The 12453-nt window shown below is 39.2% G+C and overlaps 1 protein-coding gene across 2 annotated transcripts in view; it reads right to left on the minus strand.

The window, feature by feature from the left end:
* Positions 1–2964: 2964 nt before the first annotated feature.
* The window catches only part of LOC108794808 (solute carrier family 2, facilitated glucose transporter member 11-like), a 23635-nt gene continuing 14146 nt past the window's right edge, over positions 2965–12453 (minus strand). Inside the window, exons 8-12 of one of the 2 annotated variants that reach the window (XM_018565910.1) lie at positions 9872–9982; positions 6739–6840; positions 4610–4685; positions 3921–4048; positions 2965–3204 (exon numbers count right to left, since the gene is read on the minus strand). In XM_018565910.1, the coding sequence (XP_018421412.1) occupies positions 3001–3204; positions 3921–4048; positions 4610–4685; positions 6739–6840; positions 9872–9982 (621 nt within the window). In that variant the 3' untranslated portion in view covers positions 2965–3000. Of the gene's footprint in view, positions 3205–3920; positions 4049–4609; positions 4686–6734; positions 6841–9871; positions 9983–12453 lie in introns of both variants that reach the window. The other variant, XM_018565912.1, reaches the window with a different exon arrangement.

The raw sequence follows: 12453 nt of genomic DNA on the forward strand, positions 1-12453 counted from the left end.
GTTGAACAGAGGCGAAATATCGCTATTTGTGTGACTTTTTAAGAGTCCTGCAGGTCTTAAGGTGCCCATACACTGTACGATTCTCCTACGAGAATCGCGGGAAATCCTGCGATCGTACGATAATCGTACAGTGTATGGAAGGCGTGCGACTGTTTCTACTGTACGGTCGCACATTCCAACGAACAAGCAGGCTTGAAAACCTGCAGAGAATCATACGATTCTCGGTGGGTTAGTGGCCTGCTTGTTCGACGGAAGACGTGCGACCGTACAGTAGAAACAGTCGCACGCCTTCCATACAATACATTCTACAGCGGGTTAGTGGCCTGCTTGTTCGACAACTGCCGAACGGGCTGGTGTGCGCACGCGCACACTGCCCGTTTGCAGTGATAGGAAGCTCGCCCCTCACTGCGGGGGCGGGCTTTCGATGATCGCAAGTATGATCTGCCCGTCCAAGATGGGCAGATCGTACGAGCTTTCAATAAGCTTACGACCATCGCAAGAAAAAAGTCTTGCGATGGTCGTAAGGTGTACGGGCACCTTTAAATAAATGCAGACACTGCTGTTTTTCTCATGAAAACACTATGATTCCTCAGGTGGTAATAATGACTGACCCTCTCATTCAGAAAACAGTTTGTGGAAGGACAAACCGTTTTAAATAAGCAGTGATTTTCTCAAAACAGTAAAATGTATGAACCAGTAAAATGTTTTCTAAAATGCTTGCAATGTATAGAGCTTACAGTATCTAGAGGGGACTGGAGCTGAAAAACAACTAAATACATAGCCAGATATATGATAATTGTCTTACCTGAAAAAAAATGTAAATCTAGATATTTTATTAAGCCAGACACCCCTGTCAGATAGTATACATACAAAAATCATACAAAATTAGGAACACAAAAAAAAAGGATTTAAAAGACAGGGCTAAGGTTGGTCATAGACATCAATGAACAGATGGACCATCTCATGATGTATTTGGGACCAAAATCTTCCCTGGAAAGCATTTCCTTACCAAAGAAGGATGGGGGGAAGAGTGCTGGAGATAAAAATGTGTGTGCACAATCCTGGCGTCAGCTTATCCTTGGGGAAAAAAATAGCTGTCAGCCAAAGTTTCCTAGAATCCTTCACTGTTTTCCCCCCAAAAGCGCTCCTTCGTGGCTGTTGTGCACTTCCCCATATGCATTCAAAACCAGGCAGATCAGAGAGACTTTCATCTATTACCTGTTGGAACCCTTAGCCGGTCTTGCAGCCAGGCGGGATTTAGGTTCAGGTGAGTATATCTGAGTATATCTGTTATTTTATATCCGAAGACAAAACGAGCACTTAACCCTTGCAGTGCAAGGGTAGCCCCATTGCAAGTGTTAATCCTGCTTCTGCCCACATTTGTTCTTTAAGTCTTTCTCAGTTCATAGCAAATGCAGGTCTTATTACTGCTTGTGTATGTACATAAGCACACCCTTTTTCATGGTCATATATCAAATAATGACTGCTGTACAAATGTGTAGTAAACTCTGTTTTATTTTTTGCTGCTTTGCACACTTTTAACACTGTAAATAACTTATTTCCAATCACAATCTTTTTAAATATCAGTTTAACTGTTCAATATACATATACAACAGTTTAGTGCTTGTCTCAAAATGTTCTTGTTTTATTAGGATTGTGTTCTACCTGATTTACCTGTTTGGTCTTATGCAGAAATGGTAGATGATTATTTGGACCCACTTCTGTGTCGCTGTTAACTCTGCAATTTGATTGCATATCTTTCTTGCACAAGTGTGCTGTTATGTAGGGGATGCTCTGGGGATAGCAATAATACTAAAAGTACTAGATGCTGTGTGGAATTTACCATATGGTATTTACTATACGGCCAATTTGGTAATTAAAGGGACATAATGACAACAAAATGTTGTCTTAACCTATTTTTCTGTGGCTTTTACCTTGGTATTTGGATAAGCAGGGTGATGGAAATAAAGTTTAGTTAACATGCAGCCATTGCCTCTTTCTCAGTAAACATCCGATTGGTGTATACAGTACAGCATGCAGAATGTACAGAAAATCAAAGATCATGCTTGCTCAAAGAACTCACTTTGAATACACGATGGATTATGCCTCCAGTCAATTTCAAAATGAAGAATGGATCAAACTAAACACAAACCCAGCTGCTTTGGCTGTGGTTTGTTACTCCTTGCTATGGAACTATTTTTTTCTGAAAAATAAAAGGATTTTTATGGTGATGTTATATTTTTAAACCTGTGCTCATTAATTTTTTCATCATACGCTTGTTGGTTTCTGCTACATTTTTGTTACACTTTGTTACATTTTTACTGTAAAGAACAATTGCACACCTATCTGTAAGTTACAATTTACACAAACCATTTAAACTTCACACATCACATCATGCTTTAAGACAAAGTTAAGACAAAGTAGAGGACACATCAGATCCACATGTGGGCCTAAGAAACCACAAATAAATCTAATGTTAAAGCACCATAGTAGTGACACTAGAAAACACCAAAATGTGGATTACAACATTTGGTGTAGTAGCTAAGCCACTTTAACATCTTGATTTATAAATAAGCGCTAAGATTTTAATTATGCTATTACTTATTCAATTTTTTTTGCTTTAAAAGAAAGGAGATGTGACATACTATGGTAAACCCAAGGTGGCAATATAAACTGCTCAATGTATGTACCCTGCATGCTACATAACAATTTATGTTATGTTGATACTTTTTTAGGATGAAGCTAAAATCATCTTTGATCTGCTAAAAATTGAATATACAGTTTTTATGAAACAAACATGTCTGCTAAGTCCTGTCTCCAGATGTCAAGCACATAGAATAATACAAAAGAACATTACATGTCTTCTTGTACTTTAACCTGTACCATGTCTTCACCTTCCAACTGTCCTTAGCTCTGGCTCTTCACTCTATATGTTCCTTCCAGGTACAGTAGTGTTGATTCTGCTCTGTGTTTCGCTCTTATCTTGCTGAATCTGGTTGCTCACAAACTGGTACATTGGATATCCTCTGGGCTCATGCTTGGCTTGTCCTCTTTGTATTGCCTCCTAAAGTTCAGCTTGTTGAACTCCTGTGAGATTTCAACAATTGTTTTTCCCTTGGTTTCAGGAACGATAAAGAATATTAGAGTTCCAAAAAGAAGGATAACAAATATGAAGAGGAGGAAACAGAACTGTTGGAGACTCTCCTGGAAAACATAAATTAAGATCCCAATGGGTATAACAAAGAAGATAATGTGAGTTTCCTAGTATAGTAAGGAATGTTTTGACAACCAGGAGAAAAAGGAGGGATAGAATGGAAAGAATAATAATAAGAAAAAATGGAGAATAGAAGAGGAAGAATTAAAAGAGAAAGAGGGGGTAAGTAAATGAGATAAGCAAATTAGTTTAGTATGGCCACAAGCAGATAGATCAGTCATACGCAATGACAGGTTGGGGGAAATCTTCCAATCCTAGTTAATAGAGAGCACCACTTGGACCCGCTGTGAACATTCTCCTTGGTTCAGCAACCGACATAAGTAGTGCACATGTAATAAAAGTGTGTTCCCTTTTGTTCAAAGAAAGGTGAATTATTGCCGATTGTGCGTGTAGAGATTGTTAATTGTGTCACAGAATTTATTTGTATGATAATTAGGGCATGTTAGGTGTCTATCAGTTTTTCACCTGTGCATGGATCAATTATAAAACTTGATACTTAAAGGTATTAGATGGATTTCATTTATCAAGTAATCTATGGTCATCTATTGACACCCTGTTCATCTTAAAATTTAGAGAAGATGCTGGTGTGTTATTAATTTCATCTCCATTGGGTACCTAAAGTAAGAGGTTCTATAACACATATATGAGTGAAGTGGAACTGACTGCTACAAAAGAGAGTTTTGAATAACTGAGCAAAGAGACTTACCACAATATATGGGAAAACCATCCCTAGGATGTAGAGCCCAACCCAACTGAAAACTCCTGAGACAACAAAGGCTGGAACTCGGGGAGCCTGTGCAAAGATTTCTACACACGTAGATATGGTGGCTCCAGCTGTGAAAGAAAATATGACTGTAAGAATCCAATGCATTATGAAATAGGTTTAAAATATAAACAAACCCATCACAGGGAAAAAACATGCTCTGAGGATGTGAACATTGTTACCACTAGAAATAATTGTTGCTATTAGAATAAGCATCACAAATGAATCTGTTTATTAAACTGAACAACCATACAACTTTCCATAGTGGTTACCCCATGATATCTATTAAGACAGGATGCTAATCCACAACATGCAAACTGTATGTTATGTCCCGCCTATTCTTTGTCTCCTCCTGTATACTATGTAATGTGGAAAGATTTCAAGGGAAAGTGTTGATTGATTATCTCAGCAAAAGGTGAGAAGCTAAGTCACTATATTTGTTGTAGGGTTTGAATTCAGTTAGGTATTAGCTGTATTGTATAATCTACCAACATTAGGTACATATTACTAGAACATTTTATTGCAGTCACTGAATTAAATAAACTAGAGCACACATACTGCAAAGAAATCAGCATATATAAGTTACATAAAAGATTAGATGAAAAATTATGAAGAAAGTAAAATGCACTTACCTGGTCCAGCTCCATAGAGGAAAATGAATGTAAAGGTTAGTCCAACACTGCAGTATGGCATCCAAAAATATGCTTTCTAAAAGTTACAAGAGGAATACAATATTATTGTATTACATTATACAAAACAAATGCACTTTCTAAGAGTGAGATACAGGAAGTAAGTTGAATGGAACAAATAGGGATCTATTTACAGTATGAATATTTTCACCCATGATTAAGAAAACATTCACCAAAGATTCATATATTTTTCTAATTTAATTGGGAAAATATGTGAATCCTGGGTGACAATTGTCTGAATCTTGAGGGACAACATGTATAAATAGGCCCTTGTTGTATTTTTCCACATATTGCCTTTGTGAGTAACGTCTAAGAGTAAACAATAGATTTTCTTATTTTAGAAAAAATACATTTGAAACATTGCATATATAATAATAATATTATATCTTATATGGGTTAATACAGTTACATAGTAACAAATAAAAAAAACAAAAACCTTTTTTTTTTCACTTGAGAGGTTGCTTTAACTGACAACATATACAGATCAAAGGTCATAACAGGGCTGTTACATTGGTGGGAATTTATAAAAACTGGAGCATACAGAATTTGGAGCAGCTACCCATAGTAACAAATCAGCTTCTATCTGTAGTTTCTTTGATTACGTTTTGAAAATGAAAGACAGAAGCTGATTGGTTGCCATAGACAACTGCTCCAGTTTTAATAAATTCCCTATGTTGTATTTTTCAGTTAAGTGACAATAAACTCAGGAATTAAATCTTAAAAATGCATTCAAGTACCTTAACTGAAAGCACATTATCAATATGGCTGCTGTGACCTCACCCTTTTATAGTGAGGAAGTTGACTTATCCAAAAACCCCTTTTTGGCTTTCTAGACCAGCTGACCTAAGTTCAAAGGCCAGGCAGTGCATTATGGTTAGAAAAAATGTTATCTGCCAGGACCGCAAACTTCAATCATACAGAGTTCTGCTCGAAACCCATGATAGCAGTGGACACAATCTTCATCCTTATTTCTGACTTACAATTTCTCTTTGATATAACGGGGAAGATCTGGGAAAGTCTGGCCTCCTGCCACTGCCTGAACCTACAAAAGATTAGGCCATTCTTAGTTTTGGAGAAATTCTGACAAATATCCCACGTTTACTGGTCAGCCTAGCGGGTTGTGTATATGCCCGTGTATGAGCTGCTTTTTATTAAAGGAAGTCTTTCTTGGCTAGTGTACAGCCCATTTATACCTGTAACTGTCAACTGGTTCTGTGTAACAAATTGTAACATGTTTTTCTATGCTTTCAGCCATTTTTTGCTTAATGAAGATTGAGAAAGGATTATTTCATTTTAGGGGAAGGGTGTTGTGAAAAAAAAGCATTTTTCAAAGGCTATCATTTCTCAAACCACAGAATAGCTACTTTTTTAGGCGTATTTCTTATGCTCCTCATTTCCATCTAGTGGCTATAATGTGTATTTACTTGAAATTACATTCCATCTGGGCAAAAAAATGCTAATATTATTTGTTTTTGCTTTCATTAGCACAGATCAAATGCACATGCAATTTTGCAGGGCAAATGGCGAATTGCTTATAACGTATTCTACATCCCTACGTATTTTAAGCGTATAATTCCTGACCGAGAAGCAGCAGAGTAGTTCATCACATGTAACTATCAGGAGTTTGATAGGCATACCATGTCCACTCCTTTTGCTAACTGGATTACACTGAGCATGTCATCGGGGGCAAGATTTTGGAATCGGAAGGGCTGATGGAAACAATATGCCTGGGCAAAAGAGCTGCCGCAGAATGCTTACTGTAAGTGCCCTACCATTGAGAACTGACTTGCCTCACACTGTTTGAAGGATAAAGTTCCCTAAGTCTAGCTTTGCTTTAACTGTGCAGTAGTAGTACTGTTCTTATGACACTAGGATAGGATGACACAAGCCATAATGGTTTTTCTAACTCAGAAAAGTTAGATTTAATTGATTTATCTTCAATGTCTAACAACTTATTAATAAAATAAATAATTACATAAGAAATAGTACAAAGTTACAACATGAAAATAAGCACACACTGAAATGTACAGAGAAGATGTAACTTATTTTTCATTCCCCTGTGATAGTCTTACCTGCATGGAGAGAGTCACGGTTAAGAGTGCGAGTGTCAAAGCCATAAGGCTGTAACCTCCAAGTATTAGAGCCTTCCTTCCGAAGCGATCAATAAGTAGGCTCTGGGGAATAAAGTTATTAAACAAGCATTACAACAACTGACACAATGGGGGTGATTTACTAACCTAAACACACACACGCACCAGGTGCGTGTGCATTTTTACACAGCAAAACGTATTTATCAACCAAACACGAGCAACGTGTCACATTTTCACGCCGTTATGGCGCGTTTCTATGCATTTACGTACGTGCGCATCATGTAGCATGCGCCATAGGCTACACGCCGCTCTAATAGCGGCATGCAAGTCTCTAAAAGCATATTTCCACTAATGCCATATATGGAAAAATCATGCACATGATGCATATATAATGCTGCTTCACAGTTTAGACAAAAATGGTTAGCTCATGCATTTACATTCCTGCATTCATCAACGCAAGCAACACAACGTTGAGCTAATTTACACAACATCACCTTGCAATTCATGCAGGGCTTTGCACAACACACCTGCTGGGTGTGTACACACTACAAAGGTGTTTAGATTCCACCAATAGATCATGCACACACTACAGAGGTGTATACTTGTTCGTGGCGTGTTTATAAGGTTAGTAAATCAACCCCAATGACTTTGCTATACATTTAGACAACTAGACAAAAGTAGCCAGCTTTTGCTTTTTCAGTTTGACCGCAGTCACAATTTCTATGAATTAATATGTTTACTCTGTCACCAATTATGAATGAACAGTAAGTGCTCTACATCACTTCCTGTTCATTCATGATTGTGGCCATGGTAAACATATTATCTTCACTTATGATTAATGAAGTTATGAATGAACAGGAACACTCAGTATAGAGGCTTCCTATTCATTCATAGCAGGGGCTGCAAAAAAAGAGATTGATGACTCTGTGTCTTCAGTCTCTTTTTCTATTGTAAAAGGGAAATATCAGGGGTCTGTTTAGAGCCCTGATATTTCTCAGAGTCCACCACATTAAAGTTAAAAAATAAAAATATTTTTAAAAAAATTATAAATAAACAAAAATAAAATATATATTTTTTTAAAAGGTTAAAAAAAATGTGGTTTTGGTCGGAATTTTTTTTTTTCGGCTTCAAAATTTATTTTGGTGCACCTCTAATTTTGCTACTTTAAAGAGGAATGGAACTCTGGAAGTTGTGCTCAAAAAGGCAGGCAGAGGGGCAAGGACTAGTCACCCAAATTGAGTAAAAAAAAAACCAAATAGTTGCGCTAGGAGCAATATAGTGTCTAATAATTTACCAGCTGCAACAATGTGTGGTGTGACCCATGTGAATCTAAATAGCTAATATGTTGCGCTAGGCCAAGATATACAATCTCTATACAAGATTGTGATATGTCTATCAATTAATGAATATAATCAAATATAGTAGAAAAGAATAAATCAAGTTCGTGAAAATGTAAATAAATGAATATTTCATAAATTATACTGTGTGTGGTTGTTTATTCATTCCTAGTGCGTGTAGGGTTGTAAATCAATGGGTGCCATGTAATAGAAAATTTTTTGTGTGACAACCTGTGAATAAATAACTTGTTCCGTGAATGTGTGAAATAAATAAATAAATTATTCCTGAATATACTGTGTGTGATTGACTAAACACTCATTAGGAATTGATTAGTCGATCACACACAGTATATTCAGGAATAATTTATTTATTTATTTATTTCACACATTCACGGAACAAGTTATTTATTCACAAGTTGTCACACAAAATTTCATTCACATTGCACCCATTGATTTATAACCCTACACCCACTAGGAACTGAATAAACAACCACACACAGTATAATTAATCAAATATTCATTTATTTACATTTTCACGGAACTTGATTTATTCATTTGTCCTATATTTGATTATATTCATTAATTGATACACATATCACAATTTTGTATAGAGGAGATTCCACGTTGTTTATCAGTTCACTTTGGGCTAGCGCAACATATTAGCTATTTAGAGTCACCAAAATTGCCTGTAGCCCCCTGCAGCTGGTCTTTCCCCATCAATGTTTTACCATGCGTTGTTCTGCAATGTGTGTCTCTACGGAGCCATCTAGAGGCAGGGTTTTTGCTTCCTCATATCAGTCTCCAATGAGAACAACAGAGACATCACCCAATCTCACCCCAAATCTCCAAGGGCTGGCAGTCAGAGGCAGCTGAGCCTTAGATCTCACACTGCAGATATACAGCTATGAGGTTGTTGGTACAGGAGTGCCGGATAAAAAGTACAACAGTACATAGCAAATCTTCACAAATGGTATTGCAATCTAAATACATTATCATGCATTCTGACAGTGCTGGGATTTATAAGCTGCCAGGCACCACAGAAGTCACATACTTTGCTATGGTTATAGTTTTAGCAGTATCTTAAAGTGACACAAAACTCAGGAGTTAAAAATGCATTTAAGTACCCCAACTATTAACAAAAATATATCTCATTTGTGTATCACTCAACTGTAGATCCTCAAATCATCCCTGAATTTATACTGACACTGTCCTTCCTTCTAGAGGGGGGCTATTTTTGTTCCTTATGATCCCTGTGTGTGTTGTAAAGTAGCCAACGCACCAAGCTCATTCCTGTTATGGACTACAATCTCTAGTTTAGTTTACTAATTTGTATTGAGATTTTAGTCCATCACGGAAGCAAGCTTGGAGCGGTGGCTACTTTACAACACACACAGGGACCATAGGGAACAAAAGAAGCCACCCTCCAGAAGGAAGGACAGTGTCAGCACCAATTCAGAGATGATTTAAGGATCTACAGCTGAGTGATACACAAATAAGATACATGTGTTAATAGTTAAAATACTTCAATGCATTTTTAAGATTTAACTTCTACGTTTAGTGTCACTTTAATGGAAACCTGTACTGAGACAGGTAAATATCATGTCTTTGCTGAACTCTTAATTACCTCCTGTGTCACTATCCTTGTTCAATATGTAGTTCAGACGTTATGACTTCACTCTGGCAGTCCCACATTTCCCTTGTTAAAGGTTTTTCTCCATGACCCTATGAGTGTCTTTAGCTGAATAGAAATCAGTGGTGGTTTTTATCAAGAAACTTACACAGATCATAGCTGAGACAAATTCAAAACTCCCAACTCCTAAGGAGACATATGCAATCCGGTCTTCAGGGAAACCAGCATTATGGAACACATCATATGAGTAAAAATAAATCTGTTGGATCATAATAAGTAATATGTTACAGGTATACAGCCAAGGTTTATTCAGTTACATCATTTTAAAGGTTCTCAAAAACCACCTATATGATGTTAAGTAAGTAAATTTGCCTTTCCATCCATTGATTTCACAGGTGATGGTGACCAGAGCATACAACGTTACCATCACTTGTTGTCACCAGGTGCATTTTCAGTGCAGGCAAATTGCAAAGACATAAAAAAATAATTGGCCTGTAGTTTGTCATCATATCAAGTAAAATGTATAAAACACAATGGGGGGATTTATCAATACCAGAACAGGTGGCAGTTCTGTCCGGACCGTGATCGCCTACCTGCATTGGGTTATCCTAGGCCGGTGCATCCACTGCCAGCCATAACCCAGCACAGACCCCCCCTCTGCTTCAGTCATTGGCTGCTAAAAGTGATCTAGGCAGCTGTTCAGCCACCCAGATCACTTGTGTAGTAGGCTGCTATTGTGCTGCTCCCCCGCAACCATCCCCCCTGCGTGGTTTTCAGGTCCCTTACTCCTCTGGGGGGCCTAGGACCACGGCACACAGTGACAGGATGGAGAGCGAAAGCAGACTGGGGAATGTCTGTTGCCCGATCTGCTCTGTGATCACTGAAGCATGCTTCCTCTATCAGATCCGTCAGAGTCGGCTGAAGTGCTGGGTAAACAGAAGATGAAGTACATTTCTGTGCTTCATCGTTTGTGTTGGAGGTACTGGGGAGACATCGGAAGTCTAATAGATCCCTGATGTCTCCATAAGGAGAACCTGTCACTTCCAAATGCTGTCACATAGGGGCTTATCCCCTTTGTGATTGCAATAGATAAGCAACATTTAAAAAAAAAAGAAGGTGATATAAAACTTTGCATTGTAGTGCAGCTGCTTGTGTGAATGCAGCCTAAATGGTGGACTGCGATATAGACACAGATTGAGTGACTGTTCTGTCCGCATTGCGATTCGGACTTCTGCTCGATGGAAATTTTACTTACTGGACCTTGTAATTTAATTCACTGCCGCTGATTGCCCCTTCTCTATGGGACTACGCAGCCGTACGCCACCCTACGCTCACCTCAAGTGCAGGTCCGTAGGGGTGCGTGCTTCCTGGCTCGGACGCAGACAGGATCCATCCTGTCAGCGTACGAGTATGCTCACCCGCATGGACGTGCAGTGCGGGTGAGCGCAGGGGGGCATACAGCCACGTAGTCCCTAGGGTTGCCACCCATACTGTAATGACCTGGACAGTCAGGGTTTGGAATCCTGTGCCCGGGTACAAGCCTTTTTCAGACCCGGGCAAGGGATTCAAACCTCAGACTTGCTCACGCCCGACTTCCTGATTGGCAAGGAAGCTAGCTTCACTTGCTGGTAGGCAGCCTGGCTTCCTAATCAATCAGGAAGCCCAGTGGTACGTCATGACTCATGTCCTGGCCTCCTGATTGGTCAGGAAGCCATGCTACCTAGAAAAAAGTGAAGCTGGCTTCCTAGCCAATCAGGAAGCGGGTTGACATCATGACTCGCCACACGTCTTCTTGATTGGTCAGGAAGCTAGGTAGCCTCTGAAGCCGGTTTCTTTCTCTTGAACACCGGCTTCACAGGAAATCAGGAAGCCAGGCTACGGGTCATGATCCGCCGCCCGCCTTCATGATAATTGGGGCACAAGGCACCAATTTTGGTACTTGTTATCGGCGAGTACCCAAAAAAATAAATACCGGTACTCGTAGTCTACACCAAAAAAATTGTATCAGTTAGGGATGCACCGATATATATTGGCCGCCGAAACATATCGGCCGAAAATTGCACTTTTGGCTAAATGCCGAAAGTGTCATTTTTCTACCGATTCCCGCGCGCATCCGTGCTTTCTTTCCTCCTCCCTCTCCCACAGGCGCTGCTCTGTGTCCCAGCGGGGGGGGGGGGGAAGAAAGTGTGACAGCCGGCCGAGCGCTGTGAGCGTCCGGCGTCTCTCCTCCCACACCGCTCAGCCTCCTGTCACAGATCGGCAGAGCGGTGTGTGGGCGGAGACAGGCCGCACTGTCACAGGAGGCTGAGCTCTCCTCCATACACCGCTCACTCAGCCTCCTGTGACAGCGTGTGACAGAGGAGAACGGGTACAAGCAGTCAGTGATCACTGAGTATTTGTAGATAATTGAGGACAGAGTATGATTACTATATCCTCAATTATGAATGAATGGGAAGTCCCCTCACCGCTACATCACCTCCTGTCCATTCATAGTTGTACAATAGTTATAGTAAACATACTATGTTATCATGCTATGAATGAACAGGAACACTCAGTATAGAGGATTCCTGTTCATTGATAACAGGGGATACAGAAAAAGAGATAGAGGGCTCTGTGTTCTCAATCTCTTTTTCTATTTTAAAAGGCAAATATCTGAGATCTGTTTAGACCCCCAATATTTCCCCTAAGCCCCTAAAAGTAAAGTAAAAAAGAAAAATATTTAATAAAAAA

The sequence above is a fragment of the Nanorana parkeri genome, unplaced genomic scaffold (assembly GCF_000935625.1).
Source record: "Nanorana parkeri isolate BGI_ZX_2015 unplaced genomic scaffold, ASM93562v1 scaffold899, whole genome shotgun sequence".
Classification (NCBI taxonomy): Eukaryota; Metazoa; Chordata; class Amphibia; order Anura; family Dicroglossidae; genus Nanorana; species Nanorana parkeri.